Below are 22,125 nucleotides of genomic sequence, written 5' to 3'. Positions count from 1 at the left end.
AATATTAGCATAACATAACAAACAGAATAATAATCAGTTCTCTGAAAATGTATTTAATATTCATATTGTACATCCCTCTTTAACATAATTGTTTGGGACAAAACTAGTAGTATAAAAAAAAAAAAAATCTATTAAAGCCACAAATGAGTGTTAACGATTTATAGTTTTCCCCCGAAGTGAGGGTTTGCTATATCTTGTGCGATACATTAGAAGACAAAATATTGTGTCCACTATATTGACTATCACATTATCATCAAACAAATCAGATGTGGAGTTAAGAAGAATAGTATACTTAACTCTATAAACGTAGCTTGAGAATATGGTGGTATACAATATTTTCTATAAGTTGACATTGTCAGTTCCATATAGTGTCACACAACCTCCTCAAAGCTAACTAAGAAGTGTCAAATAGCTCCAAAATATAAATAGATTAGTATCCTCAATGGTGACAATGTGGTATATAATTAGAAATGAACTGAATTAAATATTTTTTAAAATGTGAGAAGCAAAAAATTTTCATTTTTTATTAAAGGGTGTCTTGGGATTTTTCAGGGGTCATTGAAAAATGATTAAAATATAAATTTGGGGTTTAGTCAATAACCTGGATGGAGAAATGCTTAGGCCCAGTGAGAGCTAGTAGAAGTTGATGAGCAAGTGCAATATGTTACCAACTTGTTTGTTAAATCATCACCATAGTTAAAATTAATTGATTCTTTGGTTATCAAACTAAACAGAGAGCTCACAAAATTGGCTACCTCTTGGAATTCATGTGATCTATATTGTAAAGACTTAACTATAAACATAATGGTTTATGGGCTTCAAAACTGGGGGCCTGATTTATGAAAAGTCTGTGCCACCTTACCGTAATTTTGTGACGTAAAAGCAGCACTGATTTACAAAATATAATTGTATTCTGTAAGTTTGGGCCGCTTTTGTGTCAAAAAATGATACAAAGACGATGCAAACTTTTCATAAATCAGGCCCTAGTGTTCTATATAAAGTCTTTGTGAAATAAAGATTATTGTAAGACTCTGGCATGGTTACATTTTTCAGACCTTCTCTTAAAACGTCAGTCTGAGCAACTCGAGGGTATGGCTTTATTGCAATATAAGACTGTAAAGCTAAAATGTATTCAAATGTCCTGTTGGAAGAACTCAGATTCTATGTGGCAACTGTTCTCTTTACTTTATGCCCTTCATAAAGTAAAGAGAACTCCCACAGGGGCTTTATCTGGCTTCTCTAGCATCATTTGCATTACCATACTGGACACCACAAGGGTGCAGATCTCCACTACTCTGGATTCTGGGAACTGAATCCAAATCCCATTTGTCCACCTAGGGCAATGAAGACCATGGCCTGTCCCTCCCGAATAAGGCTTGCCTATCTCTGAAGACCGACTAACTCTGAAATTGGCTGAGGACAACAGACAAGCATGTGGGGCTCAGATCACCAGACAGCATCCGGGCCTAGCGTTACCCAACCCCATCCACTCTGGTCAGACCACTTAAGCTGCCAGGCTGCTTGGCCTTTGCTCTTTTGAATAGTCTTCAAAAAAGTTAGACCAAGTTGGATAGTGCAGACAGGGTGGAGCAAGCAACATCTAAACTCTTTTAGCCATAATTGGGCTTGGACAATTAAATGGGGCTTCATCTCGACTTCCTCGTCATCCCTGCCATTGTGATCAAGACCCATTGGTGGCTAAACTGCCCCGAGCAGGCCACCCTGCTGGGGCTGTCAGCTCTCTATGAAGCACGGCTTGGAGGAAAGGTGTATTAGACTGTGCTGAAAGGCAGCTGCAGACTCAGGGCCCTGGGGCACCAGGAAGGGCCTGGCTAAGTCCTCACCGCACCTAGGTAGAAAGACTAGAAGATAAGGGGCTCCATAACACCTTGTCTATATTAATCTGGAGGAAGGTTACCTGCCTTTCTTGTAATCTCGGTACACCGAGTAAAAAAGGGGGCCATCAGAGTGAATAACAGCCGACGCCTTTGAGCGCTGGTTGAGTCAAATGAGTCTTCATTGGGACTTCCATGTCAGCTTGGCCATTGCGATCAGGGTACAGTGCTGGCTAAATTGCCCCTGAGCAAGCCACCCTACATCGGGATTTCAGCTTTGTATCCCTGCCTGCTCTCCGGGAAGCAAGGCTCGGAGGAAAGAGCCATGAGACAGGGATGGAAGGCAGCTGGGAGAGAACAACTGGATGACAAATTGGTCACAAGTACCCTGTCTCTGCAGAGGGGACTGTTGGAGAAAACACATCTGACCTCCTGGAGCCCGGGCAGGGCTCAAAAAGTCAAATGATGGTCATCTGGTCGTGCAGTACCTTATGAAAAAATATACTGCTCACCCGTGGAATGTATAGGAAGTCTGAGGCCTGGGTTCTTTGGGTCCAAGCTGGGAATCATTCAAGGCTCTATGGGGGCCTAACAGATCTCTGAACTGGCGTCCAATCAGAGCTTCTGAACCTAGACAAGCAGGGGGGGAAGTAGATACTTAATTTTAATAAACGGGATTTTGTTATTTTGAGACAGTTGCCACAGTATTGCATAGCCACATGCAAAAATATGGTATGCATCATAAAAAAGGATTTCACAGTATAGTTCAATGTTGTTTCTTTTTAGAACAGCCCCAGCTATTTCCCCTATATCTTCCCATGTTCTTCCTGTTTAGCACATCAGTTCATCACTTGCTCCCATAGAACCAGGTAAGCGGGGCAATGCAGCATTCCAGAATATAGCAATGTCTTATTTGGCTAACACAGTTCCAATCCCACCAGGATTTTGCCTCCAACTTTATTGTTCCACCTATCCATGAATCCTAAATGAAACTTTTCAGGGGAGAGGTATATAAGCCTCTACTCCCAAGCACTCTAGAAAGAGTGGTAAATATTGCCTGCCAGTCTTAGACTGCAGGGAGTCATTCCCATACCAAGTGATAGGAGTTCACTACTGGTTCTAGGCTGCCCCAGCAGGCCGGCGCCCTAGTATCCCTGTGTGCCATAGTCTCAGTGGTATCTGGTAGGGTTTAGGTAAAAGGTTAAGCTGGAGGAATTAGATACTTAATGTGGAGCATTGAGGTTATGGTGGAGGAGCCAAATGACAGAGTGTTCATGCAATGCTAGTGAAGGAGAACCAAATAACTTGTGTTGTACACACCCATCTTCACACCTTTATAATTTGCAAACTGTTCCAAAAGGAGAGGCCTCACAGCAATGCTCTTTCCTGACCTTCCTCCTCCAAGGAATGGCTTTGTCTTTTTTCAGAAGCACCACTGCCTAATGTGGCCTCAGGTGACTACTGAGAATACTGAGATGCATACTACTACATGCATCTTCCACAGGGCCACTAGTACACACATTTGCAGATGAGTTAAATGGCCATGAAGTGTCTGTATTAGACAGAGTGTGCATATAGCAAAATGTCTGTACATTTTCCACAGCCTCACAGAAAGTTGCATGCAGGTGTAATTCATGGTTGATGATATAGAAACCTTAGAAAGAAAAGTTGATGACAATGTTTTACTCTAGTGTCAGTAGGAGATATTTGTGAAATACATGTTTGAGTCAAACAGAAGAGTCAAGGAAGTTGGTTAGGGCAATCAATGTAAAGTCCTAGATTTATAGTTTTAAAGCTCATTTTCTCAATTAACAAAGGTAGGAGACTGAGAAAAACTGGCAGGCCACTTCCTTGCGTCAAATCTAATTTCTTGAAAATAGCACCATCTGGTAGGAATTATCCGTTCCGCAGGAATGAAGTGTATTAATGTCTAATGGAACACATTTTGGGAGAGATTTTTATTTTATACTGCTGACCAAAAGTGCTGAATTACAAAATCGTAATGAAACTCAATATAACAATAATGTAATATAAGTGCTGTATCATTTGAAAGTTGCATTATTTAATGCCTTGCTCTTTATTTTCAGATCATCCTATTAGATGAAGCCACAGCGTCCATTGATTCAGAAACAGACCACCTGATCCAAATAACAATCCGAGAGGCATTTAAGGACTGCACAGTGTTAACCATTGCTCATCGGATTAACACCGTTCTGGAGTGTGACCGCATCCTCGTCATGGACAATGGACAGGTCAGCTGCAAACAGAACATGAAATGTATAAACATTTATTTTATTGTGTGGAAGGGGTTGAGTAGAAACCAACAACTTGGTGAATGTATCTGTTCTGACAATATTTTGAACGTCCCCTCACATTTTTATATTTCATGAGAGTCAGTGGCAGTTGGTGAATTTTGAAACAATTAGATAGAAAATAGACTGTCGAAAATGCACTGAGTTAGTGTTTGAAGCAAACAAGCCTGAACATTCCAGCGAAGCGGTATGTGGGGTTCAACTGCTATAAAAATGTTGACAAAAGAAGAAAATTGGACAAGAAAGCCACATGTTTTACTGGTATCTCATGAGCTAGTCTAATACTTTAAGGTCTGCTGAGCAAAATGTACCTGTTCCCAGGACGATTTGGTGGTTTTGTTTCCAAGGAAATATTGAGAACATTTGTGTACATGGCACAATTATTGCATTCTTTTCCATGGAAATAGGTCAAAACTCCACCCATTTTAAATCCAGTTGGTTTAGTGCGTGGATGCAATTTAACGTGGGCTTCTATCATTTCAAAATATGAAACGTTCTCCCCTCATCTCTAGTCCCTCTCTCCTTTCATTTTCAGATGCTACTTCCCCGAAATGGATTCTCCATCATATATTATCTTTCTATAGTTCATCAGTCATCTAATGATCCACAGATCTTGGAGTCTCAGATAGCAAAACATTCAGATTACACCAATTGTAAGGGATCAGGCCTCAGGCTACAGTACTGATGATTAAAAGCGGCTGAGCTGCCTTCAGAAAAATTATTAAATAATAGATATTGTGCACTCAAAAGTAAGAAATAACATCTGTAGTCTTCATTCAGAATGGCTATCAATACTCTATACACTTTGGATCTACAATGTTTTTCCTCAAATATCAGCTTGTCAGTATATGAAAATACACATCCTTAACTTCAAGTACAAAAGTTTCCATGGTTCTGAAAAATAAACCTTTTCTATTGAAAACATCGCAGAATAAAATGCACACAGCAAAATCCAAAACCAAACAGCAAAACCAAAACAACTTTGCTTAAGTGAAGACTCATAATTTAGATGACATATTTTCAAGCTCTGATGGACTTTGACCACTATTAGCATGATTGTGAGTTGATCTTTATTTTTCGACCCCTGCATAAACCTCTGGTTGTTCAGGGGTCAGAATTATGAGTTTGATTGTAAATAACACACCCAATAATTGTCTCCCACTTGGTAGCTGTTATGTTATTGTACCCAAATGTTTTCCCATAAAAACCATACTTGTTAGAAATTGGGTTTAGAATTGTGGAGTGATCCTGCAGAGGTGAAAAAAATGACTAAGTCCCAACTGCTCAGAGAGTTTCTTGTGCTCAGTTCTGCAGTACTTAGCTCCTCAGAACTGGTTTCTATGCAACAGGTCTCTCTATAGCCAGACCCCATGCAGATACAAGTCATCTGTGGTCAGCTTGACCCTTTTGACATCAGCTGTGCTTTTATTTTTTTGTCTCTGAAGTAAGCAAAAAAGAGGCCAATTGGGTGACCCTTGGACAGCAGTTTCAATCCCTGGGTGGCAGCAGCAGTCAGGTGCCCTTGAGTCCTCTTCTTCCAACAGCAGTTGGGAGCCTTATTCCAGTGGGGCCTTCATCTTTAGGTTCAGTCTTCCAAGATCCAAAAATGTCTGAAGGGATGGTGGCTTAAGTGCCCAATGTATCCTTTTTTCCTTAATATAAATCTTTCCAGGAGCCCTTACTTCAGTATGGCAGAACTTCTCTGTCACAATACAGTCCTGCATTAGGCTCCTTGGCCCCTCTCCTCTTTAGATGAGCACTCCTCCCACCTGAAAGGATCTAAACTGGTCCTTTCACTGATTAGAAATGGGACCTAGCTATCTCTGAAGGTTCTGGAAATGATTAGGAAATTAATAATTGATGTACTCCCTAGCATTTCCAAGTAAAAAGAGGCAATGCTAACATTGTCCTTTTTTTTGCCTACAACTGTTCTTGTCCACTTGAAAAAGGCTAATCTCAGCAAAACGGTCAGCAGTTAATATCCTACTGTCCTTCTAGGACTGCGAGGCAGGCCATTGTCGTCCGAGCCACATTTATTAACTCTCCCAGCCAAAGATGTGGATCCCAGCTCCGTAGATGTGATGAGTGGAAGATCTGGTTTTAAGCCACACAGCCTAGAGTACATTTTTATGTAGTTGCATTAAGTTAGGAAAAATCTGATCCCATAATTAAAGCATATTTTGAATGGCGAGTAAGAAATAACATCAAAGGATTATGCTAGCATCTTCCCAGGTGGCGATATATGATTAAATATTCTAATCACACCAAAGCCTGTCTGATAGAAAATGAATCTGGGCCAACACAGTGAAATAGCTTTCAGGCTGTATTATGTATTAGGCACCCTGCCTTTAGGGCCCATAAGGCAGCCTTTATGGGTAGCTTACATAATAACAACACTTCCCCTTGCCATATGTCACAGCAGTGTCTTTAAACTGCAGTCGAGATAGAGAACAATGGTGCGCCTGGCAGTCATGTATTTTATTTATATATGTGATTATACATGTGGGCTGTGTGAATATACACTACACCCCACAGAAAGGATGTATCTTTCATTCCATTGGTGTATTTTCTGTATCATGTACTACATCAGTTTAGGGACAGAACACATTGCTGTAGCATTCAGTAGCAGTGACACAGTGCACAAAATCCTAATTCCAAAAAGCATAGGGTTCAGAAACTCTTTAAAAAATGTATTGAAATTTTCCAGAACAGCCACATTTACAACAATATTACTATTACTATTGCGGAACATTGCATTACCATACAATGTTCTGCATGCTTCTAAAATTTTAAAATCAAAGTTTATTCTGAAGTAATCTTTGGGCATATAGTGGTATGACTACCCTACAGAACTGTGGTTTTGACTAAAATGTACTTGTTCAAGTGTATTAGGATGGGAAGTGAATAATGCTGCTTTCAAATATGTCTAAATACAGTTCTAAATGTCACATTATGTTGTCTTATGTATGTTACAAGTATCATTTCCTTTCAATGTTGTTTTTATTCACGGCAACCCCTTTGTTCAATTTTGCTAGTTGCTTTATTTGTATTCTAATGTTTTTTCTCTGTGCTCTTTTTCACTTTGCATTCATTTAGAGGACCTACTTGTACCCTCCCTATTCACTGAACCGTCTAAGCCAATCCTCTGTGAGACCCCCTTTTCCAAGCCTTAGTTGATTAGTTCAAGTTTTTGGTAAACTATATGTACTGGTGGGGAGTCCCTCAAGCCTCTTAATCCATACTCCACCTCCTAAGTAAGGCCTCCACCACACTCATTTCTTAGACCATCATCAGGAGTCCAGTATAATTATTAATTTGGCCAGAAATGGATAGTGGAAATAATTCAAGAATACAGTGTTATGCGGAATGTGGTCTCCTATATGGTGTGTTGTGGAACCTTGCCATGTAATACACTCACAATATCATATTGGGTCCAGTCAGGCTCATTTGTAAAACCTTTAGGTCAATGCTGGGTAGCTGTGACTTTGAGCAGTCAGGCTTAAACAAAGGAACAAGCATAAAGCATTTGGCAGTACCAAAACAATGCACTAGGAAACTCAATCAACACAAAAGAAATCCAACTCTATTTTATAAAAAATAGATCTTATTTTTATAAATTTTTAGACATCAAACAAAACTCACTGGAGGGTTCCAGAGATATAGGGCCTCATGCGACCCTGGCAGTCATGAGACTGCCAGGGCTGCGGTAGAGGTCGGACAGCCGCCAAACCAGCGGTCCGGCTTCCACATTACAACCGTGGTGGAGCCGCCACGGTCGGACCACCAACACCACCAGGTTCCCACCAGCCGACAGCCTAGCGGTGCCCGCGGTCTCAAAGCCATGCAAAGGCTGACAGAAAGGGGTGCCGGGGGCCCAATGGGAGCCCCTACACTGCCCATGCACTTGGCATGGGCAGTACAGGGGCCCCAGTGGACAGCACCGTCGCGCTTTCTACTGCCCAAATTAAGGGCAGTGGAAAGTGCAATGGGTGCTGCTGCACCCGCTGCATTGCCACATTGCCTCCAGCTCGATTGTGAGCTGGCATCAATGTTAAGGCCCTGTTCACTGCAGAGCTGGTAGGTGGAAATGCTGTTTCTGCCCGCTTGCCATGCGGTGAACTCGTAATAGGATTGGCGGTGTTCTGGCCGCACTGGTGGTCAGGTTGCTGTACGGGTTTAGTGGGTGGCCTCCGCTGCCCGCCCAACTCATGATGTGGGCCATAGACTTTTAAGTAAAATAGAGAACATTGTTTTTCACTCAAAATGTAAACAAGCATTGGCAACTACCCCTGTTAGCAGAAACTTTTGAAAACTTTCATAGAGGTACTCTGGCAGTAAGCATGACAAGGGGGCCAGTAAGGATTTGTTGAACAGTTACCTTGTCACCAAAGCAGTCTCAAGTCCAGTTCCAGGCTCTATGGGTGAACAGCCATAGACATGAATGGAGTGATCTTGATGCAAGGGATAAAGGGTGCTGAAAACGCTATAGGATGCTGAGGATGATGTGCAGTTGACGGGGGGATTTTTGGGGTTACTCCTTGGGCCACCGTCTTGGTGGGGTGACTTTGACCACAGAGGTTGATGCCTCTCAAAGTCCTGGTAACTCTAGCAAAAGTTCAGTTGCCACTGGTCAATGGGTCTTTGGCCAACGAAACCAGTGGTTCCATTTGGTGAAAGCTAGTATACTTCTTGAGTGACAAAACTGCACTCCAATGACTTTCCCAAGTCCAGCAGACTTGGGTGAAACTTTGGAGCATTGGGAGTCAGTCTCTCAGGCTGCACATTGGTTTTGAGTGGCAATCAAAAGATTGTAGCTACTGGCAAGCCAAGGTGGGCTTCTTCAGCTTTTGTGGCCCTCGTTCTGTAACAGGAAGTCCGCCAACTGACTCTTCAAGTTCACCTCTTCTATTTGGGGCTCAGGGGTTAACAGCAGGCACAGTCCTCTCTTTGCTAGCCCAAGGAGCAGCAGGCGCAGTTCAGTCCTTGGTGCAGCCCCTCTTGATGTGTCTAGAGATCAGCAGGGCAGTCCTTCCTTGGTCCTCCCTCCACCACAGAAGTAATTTGAGGTCTGGGTGCCATGGGTGTCATATTTATGCCCAGAAAGTGCCCTTACATGATGTGGTGGTTACTAGCCAATGGGATACCAGGTCATTTCCCATATGAGGATGTCTTCCTGCAATGTGTGAAATCTAGCTGTTCCAAAGTGCACTATTCTGCTCACTCATAATATGGCAGGACCGTTCTCCTGATGTGTGGAGCTTGATAGCCCACCTTAGAGGTGTGGTTCCCTAATGGCTACAAACCCATTGGAAAACTAGTTTCACCACTATTTTCCCCTCTCTGACCCTGATGCCAACCCATCTACCAGAACAAAAGAGCAGCCCCTCTCATGAGCGTCCACCATTTGTGCTTCAAAGCTGGCTTTCTCTTTTGGGCTCACACCCTGTGTGGCTTCGTGCCAGGGAGAGGTGACACTTTTTCCAATGGCATTGTCTCTTTCTGGGAGCCATTCACACTTCTACCCCAAAGGGGAGAAGGCTATCTTGTAGCCAGCATCTGCGAATGGGTACTAGAAAACTCGGGCAACTTTCTAAAAGTTGCATTACTCAAAAGTTACATTAAATTTGACTTGGGCTTCAAGTTGGAGTTATTGTGCAGATTATTTTGATACCTTAAAGTGCCAACTGTAATAGTCCCATTCATAAGCCAGCACAGCTGAGTTATCAGTGTGTAACCTTGCAATGGCCAATAGGGCTACCAGCTTTTATACAGTAAAAAAACAACATTTTGGGGTTTTACTTTTCGAACATATAAAAATACTTTGCGTAATTTTTTTAAAAATGCTTCACCCTGCCTTAGGACACTATGGCCCTCATTCTGACCTTGGCGGGCGGCGGAGGCCGCCCGCCAAAGTCCCGCCGTCAGGTTACCGTTCCGCGGTCGAAAGACCGCGGCGGTAATTCTGACTTTCCCGCTGGGCTGGCGGGCGGTCGCCTTCAGACCGCCAGCCAGCCCAGCGGGAAAGAGGCTTCCACGATGAAGCCGGCTCGGAATCGAGCCGGCGGAGTGGAAGCTGTGCGACGGGTGCAGTTGCACCCGTCGCGTATTTCACTGTCTGCGCAGCAGACAGTGAAATACATGTAGGGGCCCTCTTACGGGGGCCCCTGCAATGCCCATGCCAGTGGCATGGGCACTGCAGGGGCCCCCAGGGGCCCCGCGACCCCCCCTACCGCCATCCGGATCTCGGCGGTCCGACCGCCGGGATCTGGATGGCGGTAGGGGGGGTCGGAATCCCCGCGGCGGTGCAGCAAGCTGCGCCGCCGCGGAGGATTCAATGGGGCCGCGGTACACTGGCGGGACCCCGCCAGTGGTGCCGGTCCGACCGCGGCTTTACCGCCGCGGTCGGAATCCCCATTGGAGCACCGCCGGCCTGTCGGCGGTGCTCCCGCGGTCCTCCGCCCTGGCGGTCAAAGACCGCCAGGGTCAGAATGACCACCTATGGGTCTGCTGTGGGGATGACTTATGTATATTAAAATAGGAGACTTGGCCTTTGTCATTAGTTTAAATGGCAAAGTCAAGTTAGAAGTTTAAAACTGCTCAGCCAGTCTGCAGTGGCAGCCTGGGAGACATTTTACTTTGTGACACTCAGTGTTGTACAATAAGTGCTGCAGCCCTGGAGAGATACTTTAAGGTAAAGGTCCTGGATACCCTTGATACCATACAGTAGGGGTCATAGGTATGTTCATTTAAGCCAATTTGGTATAAGCCAATCAATCATACACTCATGGGGTCAGAGCACTGGCTCAGTCCAAATCTTTAGGGTTGACCATGGTAAAAGAGTCATCTCCTTACAGGTGTTATGGCAATTTAACCTCACACATTTCCCACGCAAAAAGATGAAGATCTCGCCAAATGAGAAATGGTCCGAAAATGTTAAATGATCTTGGCAACAGTTTGCTGCTTTCCCCAACTCCTTCAGTAATTCCCCATTTTTGGATGTCCCTTGGCGAATATTTGTAATATCACTTTATTGATGCAGCCAGAAATTACGATGAGCCACTGTATAAGGGGTCTGTGCATACTGATATGGCATTGCTGAAGCGGTCGTGAAGGGCCTTTAATATCCAGCTGCTATACTTCCTTTACAATATGGGACCATCTAAGTATTTTCTGGCCTTCTGACTTCCTTCTTGTGGCTGCAATGCTCACTTTATCCTTCCATTTTGTTTGTTTCATTCAGCAAAAAAGTAGTAAATGTATTTTGATACAAAGATTATCTGAAATGAAAGAAATAGTTCCTTGATTAAAAATGCAGTGGATATTTTATATCCACATGCCCTCACTAGACTGCCAGGGTCAAAGTCGCAGTAGGACTGCCGCCAAAGTGGCAGTCCGATTGCGACATTATGACAGTTGCGGAGCCACGGTCAAACTACCGACACCACCAGTCTCGGCGTTTGTAATCCGCCAGGGCAGCGCTGCAAGCAGCGCTGCCCTGGGGATTACGAGTCCCCATCTGTCAGCCTGTCCATGGTGGTAAACACCACCATGGAAAGGCTGGTAGTATGGGGGCCTCTGGGTGCCCCTGGGGACCCCTGCACTGCCCATGAACTTGGCATGGGCAGTGCAGGAGCCCAATGCACAGCCCCATCGCACATTCCACTGCCGGAATTACAGGCAGTGAATTGCGTGACAGGTGCTGCTGCACCCGATACACTGTCACATTGCCACCTGCTCCATTAGGAGCTGGCTGCAATGTTAAGGACCTGTTCCCCCCTGGGCTAGCAGGCGGAAACTCTGTTTCCACCCGCCGGCCCAGCGGAGAAGCCATAATAGGGCCGGCAAGGCTCAGGCTGCACAGGCGGCCTGATGGCTGGATGGCATTGGCGGGTGGCCTCCACCGCCCACCAATGTCATAATGAGGGCCTATGTTTTACAGATTATGGGTTTCCATTACCTTAAGGATAAGTTGAGAAACTTTACATATTTAATTATGAATCAGTCACTTGCCCCTCAGGTCAAAGTGATTTTGTATATGCTTTTCTTTCAGGATTGAGGTATACAATGGTCACGCATGGGTAGATAGTACTAGAAAGATGGAAATTAATGTTTCTTTTCAAATGCATGAGATAGCCTTACCCCATTTAAAACAACCTGTCATTAATTTGAAGCATTTAGGACCTGATTTTCAAAATGCTGGTCACAAAAAACGCAATTTATGACCAGTGTTTCTACAACTAATAAAGAATTTTCTGAATCAACTGGGGTGATAATAGGTCAGTGTTAGAAATTGGGTCTCTAGTTTGCAGAAGTATGCACCCCGTTCAAGTAGGAACCACAATCCTAGTCAGGGTATGTCACTACACACCCTAAATTATCCTGTGAACACCCTCTGGTAGATTGGCACAGAGCAGGAAGGCTTCACGTAGAAGGCAATGTGTAAAATATGTGTGCAATAAATCATACAGTAACACAGTAAAGACACCAAAATAAATCCACACTATTATGACAATAGATAATATTTATCTGAATAAAATAAGACCAAAACAACAGAAATCCGATGTGCACAAATCAAGATCACTTTTTAAAGGTTTAAATGAGTCTCAGTTCTTTAGAATCAGTGGTTGTATCCTTTTAACGCACAGTACCTGGGATGCGTCAAAAATAACAATGCACGGGGCTACAGATGAGGAGATGCTTTGGAAAATAAGGCACTGTGTCAGATTTTCTGGCACAGCACAGACGATGCGTCCTTCCTTTCCACGCTGCAGGGTGATGTGTTGATTCCCAGGAGCACAGCCTTGGTTCCTCAGGGATATTTTGATGCCCAAGGATGATGCGTTGAAAATCCTTGATGTGCAGGTGCGTTTCTTTCAGCAGGCATTGCATCGATTTTCTGACACCTGGGGATTTTCTTCTCTTTGGTGAAGTCTTTGCGGTCCTGAGACTTCAGAACAGAAGGCAGCTCAATCCAAGCCCTTGGAGAGCACTTGTTTGGAAGGCAGAGTTCTTCCAGCAGAGTCAGGGGCCAGAAGAGCTACAAGCAGGTCAGGAATCCTTCCAGCAAAGCAGTCCAGATGAGCCTTTTGGGCGGCCAGGCAGTCTCACTGACAGAGTCCAGTTATAGATCCAGAAGTGTCTGATTTTGGAGGGTTACAGACCCAGTATATATACCCAAAAGTGCCTTGGAAGTGGGGGAACTTCAAAGAGTGGGTTTGAAGTCCACACATTCCCCTTATAACCCAGCCCTGACTGCCAGGAGCCCTGTGGGGGTTATCAGTCCTTTGTGTGACGGCAGGTCACTGGCCTTTGAAGTGTAAGTGAGAGCCCCTCCACCCTTCCTGTCGAGGGAAACCCATCTGTATGCAGATCAATGCAGATGCAGCTGAGTGTCTTGTGTTTATGGCTGTCTGTGTGGAAAGCACAAGAGGAGCTCTCAGCCAGGCAGCTCAGACGTGGATTAGATACAGGCTGTAAGGCACAGAAGGCAGTAAGTGCAGAGAAATGCCCACTTTGTAAAAGTGACATTTCTAAATCCAATTTCACCTGTAAGCAGGATTTTTTTTTTACCATTCTGGCCATACTGCTAAATCCAATTTCACCAGTAAGCAGGATTTTTGTTTTACCATTCTGGTCGTACTAATCATGACAGGGCTACTCCTTTTAGATCAGAATCTACCACTTAAAAGTACATCAGGACAGTTCTAATGCTGGCCAATGAGCGAAGCAGACCTCACAGTAGTGAAAAAGAAATGTGTGAGTTTTTCACTAACAGGACATATAAAACACATAGGTACATGTCCTGTCTTTTACTTACATAGCACCCTGCCCTAGGGGTTACCTAGGGCCTACCTTAGGAGTGACCTATATATAGCAAAAGGGGAGTTTAAGGCTTTGCAAGTAGTGCTAAATTACTAGTGAAAGTGGCAGTGAAGCTGCATACATAGGCCTTGCAATGGCAGTCTTAAGACATGATTAAGCGGTTAATTATGTGGGTGGCACAATAAGTGCTGTAGGCCCACTAGTAGCATTTAATTTGGTCCCTCAGAAACAGCTTATAATTTTCATCAGTTACACCTGCCTATTACTTTCCCTTAAAAGGCAGATATTGCCATGCATGCTGTTTTCGTTACTGGATGCTAGGTATAACCACCAGATATAGAGAAGTTCTCCAGAGGTGCCCACTTTATGGCAAGAATATCAAGCAGAATCCAGGCATATTCAATACATGGCAAGGATGACAATTAGAAGTGTGGTGTGAACTTTAGAACTAAAGGGTGTATGTTAGACGTCAAGGAAACTAGCCTTATGCACAGGCTGTCCCTTTTTGATGTGATTCTTCATCAGAAACCAAAGTTCCTACCCTATGTCAAGAGTGGCCACTAGAGGTCAAGCGTGGCCCCTGATTGCCAGGATTTGCACCTGATACTACGATACACTGTGTGATGTTAAGAGTGTTGCTAATATCTCAGGGTTACAAACACTCTGCTGCTGAGTTGACTAGGTATCAGGGAGGTCACCCGTGGCCCTAGGTGTCAACCCTCTGCCAAGGTGTGGCCACTTTATGTAAAGTATAAGCTTTTGCTCAAGGTTACAAACCTATGTCAGGTACCAGGAGATTCTCCAGCAGATGCAAGAGGTCATCAGACATTTAGGGTCTTGCCCCCAGATGCCTAGGCCCATTGTGAAGAAGTGATTTCAGGGAGTGTCTATATAGGTAACATATAACCAGATACAGGCAAATGGGTTGTGTGAGAAATTGAGTTGTTTGTTGAGTAGGGTGTTAACCCTGCTCAAGCAACAGCCACAATCCCTGTCAGGGTGTACCACAAAACGTCACTAAATTAGCTTGTGCTTAATCCTCTGGTAGCTTGGCTCAAAAGGAGAAAGGCTTATTTTTAAGGCAGTGTGTAACTTATTTATGCAGCACACAAACAGTATTAAAGTGAAAATACAACATAAGAAAAACCCCACACCAATGTAGGAGAATATAGCAAAATGTAATAAACTGTTTGACACCAGAACAACTAAAATCCAGCAGCTGTAAAATCAGGCCAACCAGTGATGCACGTTGGGCAAACAGCCAAGCAGATTGGTCCTGGTCTCCTCTTGGTTGTCAGAATATTTTTTGGCAAAGATTTTCTGAGTCCCAAATTTTGGATTTTGTCTATCTGGTCACCTTTAACACCACTACCAAGGGTCCAGGGCCAGAGAGGCACAACTTTGGGGGTTAGGACTAGGCCTGGGCAGAACTTGTGGAGTTTAACTCTGGGGAATTCTGCAGAGTTACAAACAAAACTCTACAGAATTCCACCATTGAGTGGCAATAGGCACTTTGCGCTACTCGCTCTGTGATTTAGCACCAGAAGCTCATTCGGTGCTGAAAAATCAGTGTGAATGGCTCCTTGTGGTGTGTCGGAGGATGCAGCTTCTCGAGCTGATTTTGTTGCCGGTCAAGCAGATTTTCTACTCGAGCGACAGCTTAATGGCTGTGAAAGATTACAAACTCCTATGACTGCCTATGTTGGAGAAATCTTGCAGGGTGCCCGCCTAGAGCATGAAAATCATACTAAGGGACACCAAATCCCACTTGTGCTCACCAAAGTATTGTTCGCGAGCTGCATGCAAGAAAAACTCCACCACTTGGAGGTTGTTGAAATTTGGCTGGAACTCTGACTGGCCAAACACCAACAACTCCACTGGAAGAGCAGAATATATCCCACACCTATCTTTAGTACTCACTCAGGCTGGGTCCAGGTGTGGTTTCAAGATTTGTGGTGCCTTTTCTGTCCCCGAGGCTCTGATCAGGAGGCCAGCCAACTAGCCCTTGGAGTCACTCTGGTAGTGCTGGATTCAAGAAGTTGAACAGAGTTCTGAGGATTCAAGACAGGTTTCAGGCTGCAGTGCAGTCCTTTCAAATGTAGAAAAGCAGTCTCTGAAGTACACAGCAGACCGCAGTAGTCAGCAGTCCTCATAGGTGTTCCCAAAGGTCCAGACAGTGAACTTAAGAGTGGTTCTGAGGGTCCTATTTTTATACCTGGTGCCTTCTTTTAAGTGGGAGAAGTTTCTAGAGATCTTCCTTTGAGGTCCTTGGAATTTCCTGCCCCCCTAGCCCTGCCTCTAGCCTGGCAACTTGAACAATGAATTGGTGTGAACTGCTTTGTCTGAAGGCTGGGCACAGCCTATTGATTTCCAAGTAGTGCTGGTCCAGTTTGCCTCCCCTACCTGCCAGTGATGTCCCATCCTGGCACTTCTAATCCCTCTATTGTGTGGCTGTCTGGGAGGAATAGTCCAACTACGCCCAGTTATGTGACACAGGAAGAGGCAGCCGGCATAAAATGGCTTGGGCAGGAAAATGCCAGCTTTCTAAAAATGGCATATTCAAAATTTTAACTTAAAATCTGACTTTTCCTTAAAATAGCATTTTAAATTACAATTTCATAGACAACAAATATGATATTTCTATGTGTTTTCAATCAAATGTTAGCACTTAGTGAATGTAGTAACGCAACCCAATGTTATCCTACGGGAGATGTAGGCCTCCCAGGAGTGAAAAATGAATGTTTGAGTTTCTCACTGCCAGGATACGTATTACTTAATAGTACATGTTCAGCCTTTTAATTACAGTGCACCTTGCCCTATGGGCTACTTAGGGCCTACCCTAAGAGTGACTTATATGTCATAAAAGGAGAGCTTAATGCTTAGCAATGGAGTTATTTAGCCAAGTCAAATTGGCCATTTAAAACTGCATTCAGGATGCTTAAGTGGATAGCACAGAGTGCTGCATGTCCATTAATACAAAGAATAGGATAATTGACAGAATGTTGAACAATGTCAAGCATTCACCCCCAGTCAAATATACGGGCCTTAATCCATCTGTTTTTGCCCACCATGCCACCCACCTTGGACCCTGACTTATGCAAATCAGTTTTTACCCTAGGTCCAGTAGTAGCATTTAATTTACAAGCCCTGGGTGCATGGTATACCACTTTACAATGGACTTATATGTAAATTAAATATGGCAATTAGGTGTAAACCAATTTTACCATATTTTAGGGAATGAGCACAAGTGCTTAGCACTGGTTAACAGCAGTAAAGTGCACAGAGTTCTACGGTAAACAAAAACAAATTCAGCAGAACAGGAGGGGTGAAGGCAGAACGTTTGGGGGTGACCCTGCAGAGATGGCCAAGTCCAACATGTAGACATACTCAAAACACCCACAGATGGACATACACATGCACACCCCCACACACATGCACAAACACAGAGGCACTCCTAGACATAAAACACTGGACACATACTCTCAGTCCAAATGCACAAAGACCAACAAAGAAGACACCTTACCATCCCTCCGAATTATACTCTTCCAAAACAGTCTTTTGCTTGGTGAAGTTCCTCTCCATATTCCGAAAAACCATCACTTGGTGTTCTTCCTCAGTAGGCAACCGTTCTCTATCTCCTGCCTCCTCCACATCTTCCAGATTGGTCCATTATTAGATATCCAGCATTTCTCCATCCTCTAAATTGCACAGCTATCTAGTGTTCTACCTCCACTAGCACCAAAACACCACTGCCAAGAGGGCTGTCTCTCTTTAACCTCCAAATCTCTGTTACCTTCCATCATGTGATTCCAACTCTACAAATAAGATGCCTGCCTTGTGCCCTGACTTGGCATTCTACACATCTCAATCAGTCATAGTGGAATATAAGATGGAACAACGCATGCTGAAACCACGCATGCCTGAACAACGCGGTCGAAACAACGAATGCGTTGTTACCACTAATGCCTTTACCACGAATGACTTAACAACAATATTTCATTGTAAAGGCATGCCTGGTAAAGGCATGCGTGGAACGGCATGCATGGTTCCAGCATGCAACCACCCTGACCCCCCCACCCCTAAAACAATCCTACCCCTACCCCTAAAACAATCCTACCTGACCCTCTACCCTTGCCCCTAAAAACAATCCCACCCTGACCCCATCCCATCCCTAAAAACAATCCTACCCTGACCCCTAACCTCAACCCTAAAACCACCCGACCCTCCCACCCCTAAAATGTAAAATCACCCCAACCACCCCACCTGCCCCTAAAACTACTGTGACCCCTGCCCCTAAAAACTAAAACTACTGCGACCCCCACCCTGCTCCTAAAACTTAAACTACCTGACTCCCCACCCCTAAAAACTAAAACTAGCCGACCCTACCACCCCTGTCCCTAAAACTACACTGACCCCCCACCTCTGCCCTAAAAAGATTAAAACTACCTCAACCCCTGCCCTTGAAAACTAAAACTACCCCCATCCCTGAAACTAACCCCCACCACCACTTACCTGACCGCGTCCTCTCCCGATCCTGAGTCTGTTTTCCTCTGCCTTAACCACGCATGTTCGTTGTTCAGGACATGCGTGGTTAAGGCAGAGAAAAACAGAGTTGTTGTTCACGAAAGCATTGTTAGGCTTTCTTGGACAATGCACCTTGTTGTTCCTGAGTCATTGTTTAGCCTGTTTTACATCATAGTGGCCATTGATGCTCAGTATCTCCACTTGTGGATAGCATTAGGCAGCCTCATATAGTTTCAACGCTCTGAATGATTTTCTTGACGATCTGGTTTGTGTCCACCATCGTGCCCAAATGATCAAACTACCACTGATGAGAATCATTTCTGAGGAATATGGCTGTGAAAAGAAAGCACTTTCTTGCATATTAACATGATAACCATTGCCTATGCCGTTAAGGCGTAGAAGTTGCAGTTGCCTTAAAACTGCAAATGTTTGCGATGATGCTGTTTTTGCATGCACAATACAGCATGTTGGATAAAACATAAAGGACTAATGGGCCTCAAGCAGTCCTTCTCATACCTATGACGGGAGCTTCACTACTGTGTAGCTGCGAAGGTTTCCCTCTAACAGTAGTGGCCTTGGACAAAATACAATTTGTATTTGAAGAAACCTCGGTACAATACGATTTTTAATGCCCCTTAGACTTTATAATCAGATGAAAAGCACAGTGTTCACACAGACAAGCTTTGTAGTGGGGATATACTGCTGGCCTAAATGTTCATACTGTTGTGCGTATTGTGTCTGCTTCTATCCATCTCTGAGATGGGGTACGGGATGAAAACTTTGTGACAGAACATAATTGCAAGTCACTGCACCGCATTTTCTTTGAGTAAGATACCCCTTATTTCCAGGCAATCCAGGTACTTGCACACGCAGCAGGAAATATTGACACAGAGCGGTCCTATCAAATAATATATATATGTTTATGTAGCAATTTTTCAGTTATCAAATGTAAATTCTGTTCTCTTTCAGGTGGCAGAGTTTGACACTCCGACCGCGCTTGCCCACAAGCCCGACTCTGCCTTCGCTGCATTGCTGGCAGCAGTTGGGAACCACTGACCCTAAAACAGAGAGGCCAACGCCTGGATCCAAGGGAATACGAGAGATAGTCTCAAGGATGAACTGTGCTTGTGATAGATTAACATGCAAACTGAGCACTGATGGACACGAGAAACGCATGACTTGTAATCCGATGAATGTTACACCGCAGTAAACATCGCTTGCCTTAACTAGACCGTATGGAAATCATGCGTGTGAAAACAATTTGGAAGACTATTGCTCCTTAATTACATATCAACCTTAAGTTAATTAATACATTTACATTTAAATTAATGGTGACGTTTTTTGTACTGTAGTACCCCAGACTCTATACTAGTCAATATTATGAGATGCGATGCTTGCATGTTTTAATAACAGGTTTAATGGCTGCTTGTTCCTACAGGTGGATCATAAACAAATATATTGTCAGTGTGAAGAATTTTCGTTAAGGGGTAACTATTAAAAGAGCTGGAATTGAAGGAACAGATCCAGGTAGAAATTGTTACAAGTTTCAAATACGAAATATTTTAAAAAGAGGGTGTCTGTGGTATAACGTGTGTTGCACGTTCACGCCTAGTAAACTATAGACAGGAAATGGTAGTTCCTATTTTGACCTCTAGAAAAAAGTATCACGCTTAAAGACCTGAGTGAATATTCCAAGGACCCAAGGTTAATAGTAATGAGCCCCTAGAACGTCTTGGCTGGGCTGATGTAATAAAATACCACAGGTTTGTCCTGAAATAATTTCATATGGGTTATTAGAAGAAGGAATCCCCCCTCCTCAGATCATCACTCACCCTTAAAACAAACACAGCCCTGTTTTTGTCGAAATCCTGCGTCCTTGTTGGTAAGAAATATAAAAGGGGATGACTAGATTCTATAGTGCCACGCTAATGATCTAGGCGTTCCCAATCTCGACATGTCCATCAGTGTATGAGGATTCAAATTTAAAAACGAAATATGTACAGGCCTGGGATCCACAGAAAATGTGACTGAAATTTGAACAGAACAGAAAATGTGGTTCAAAAGTGTCATCCAGTTTATTCACTTGGGTGCCATTGCATATGGCACAATTTAAAAGTCACCCTAGGGTCAGATTCGAAATTAAGCTGTTTCAGTGGATGGCTCGTATTTATAGTCCGCTAGTTTCAGAGAATTGAAGAGGTAGCAAAGGGCCTGATTTATATTTTGGCAGTCAGGCCATTGTTTCACCACGGCGGTGGAGTAAATACCTCTGTCGCCCCGGTGGCAGTACCGACAGCTGAATTTATAAATGACTGCCTGGCTGGCAGTCATTTTTAAAGCAATGGCAGTAACAGGCATCACACCCTTTCCTGTCAATGTGTATCCCTGTTTGGGGCAAGGTTGTGTCAGCATGACACAAGCCTACATCAGTTTTTTTATTTTTATTTTGGAAAAGAAAATCCTAAAATAGGATTTTCTTTTTCAAGTCACCTCCCATGCCGGGGGAGCATTATTTACATTTTACTGTCTCTCACTGTCAGGGTTTGCCTGTGTGCGACGGACAGTAAAAACATGGCTACATCCTCCCCCATCTAAATTGAGCGGGGGATCATGTAGCCATTTCTCCAACGGCCCTTACTCCCCAGGTCCATCAGAGAAGTTTGGCCACAGTGGAGATTGAGTAGCCTCTGCTGTGACCAAACAAATGGTACGCCTGAAATTAATTTGGGTAGACAGAGCACTTTGTTAGCAAGGAAGGAACTTTGTTGCAGCTGTAACGGAGGTCCCTTCCTGCAAGATAAAGATCAGGCCCAAAGTCTAGTCTCTTCAACAGAACCACCTAAAGATGGATACATTTGTAAAAGATTAAAAACCTGACCAAGAGCAAAAACACTATAAGAGAAGTTGAAAGAATTGTATTGTATTCAGCAAATAATCCACATGTTCCCAGGAAAGAGAAAACATATAGAAATAAAGAATATCACTTATACAGCCCCCTTTTTTTGTTTTAAAGATTTCATATTTGAAACTTATAAACATTTCTACTTGGCCCTTTGTTTTTTATATGTTGTAGGTTGGAGTACGGATCTAGCGTGTGTCTCGTCCAAAAGTGGATATTGTAAAATGTTAATTGGCTAAAAAACGCATAATTTTAATATTTTAAAGTAAGTCAACTAGACTACCTCCACAAGTGGCATTGTTAATCATGTCTCTAATGCTATTGTTTTTAAGGTGTTTATACCTGTTTTCCCTATTTATACAATGCTCTCGAACACGGTTTCCTTTATTATGCTTGACGTTCCTCATTCATGTATAGACTCCCCCTCAACCAATGTCTCATTTCAGATGACGAGGCAGTTATTAATTGTATTTCGAATACTTCGACCTCAATGTTTGAAAAAGCACTAGACTGCAAATAAATATGGTGGCTACAAATACACTTTACCGTGAAGATTTATGATAATTTCACGTTACATGTTTTACCTGACGTGTGCAAAGAAATCTGAAGAATATTAGCAGTAGGTAGTGAAGATGTTGATTTAAAACAATGGTCATATAACAGTGATGTTATTCTAGAATTTTATTGAGAAATTGTTCCCTTCCCTTGTCATTGTTACAAATGTTCACAAATC

General features: G+C 43.5%; 1 protein-coding gene across 1 annotated transcript in view; it reads left to right on the top strand.

Annotated features, from left to right (window-relative positions):
• LOC138268264 (ATP-binding cassette sub-family C member 12-like) overlaps window positions 1-21,923 on the top strand; it is a 1,444,059-nt gene extending 1,422,136 nt beyond the window's left edge. Inside the window, exons 30-31 of the mRNA XM_069217748.1 lie at window positions 3,923-4,087; window positions 19,463-21,923. Of these exons, the coding sequence (XP_069073849.1) occupies window positions 3,923-4,087; window positions 19,463-19,549 (252 nt within the window). The 3' untranslated portion in view covers window positions 19,550-21,923. The remainder of the gene's footprint in view (window positions 1-3,922; window positions 4,088-19,462) is intronic.
• Window positions 21,924-22,125: the final 202 nt, after the last annotated feature.

The sequence above is a fragment of the Pleurodeles waltl genome, chromosome 12 (assembly GCF_031143425.1).
Source record: "Pleurodeles waltl isolate 20211129_DDA chromosome 12, aPleWal1.hap1.20221129, whole genome shotgun sequence".
Lineage (NCBI taxonomy): Eukaryota > Metazoa > Chordata > Amphibia > Caudata > Salamandridae > Pleurodeles > Pleurodeles waltl.
The sequence above is the reverse complement of the archived record's forward strand: the minus strand, read 5'-3'. Positions and strand labels throughout refer to the sequence as shown.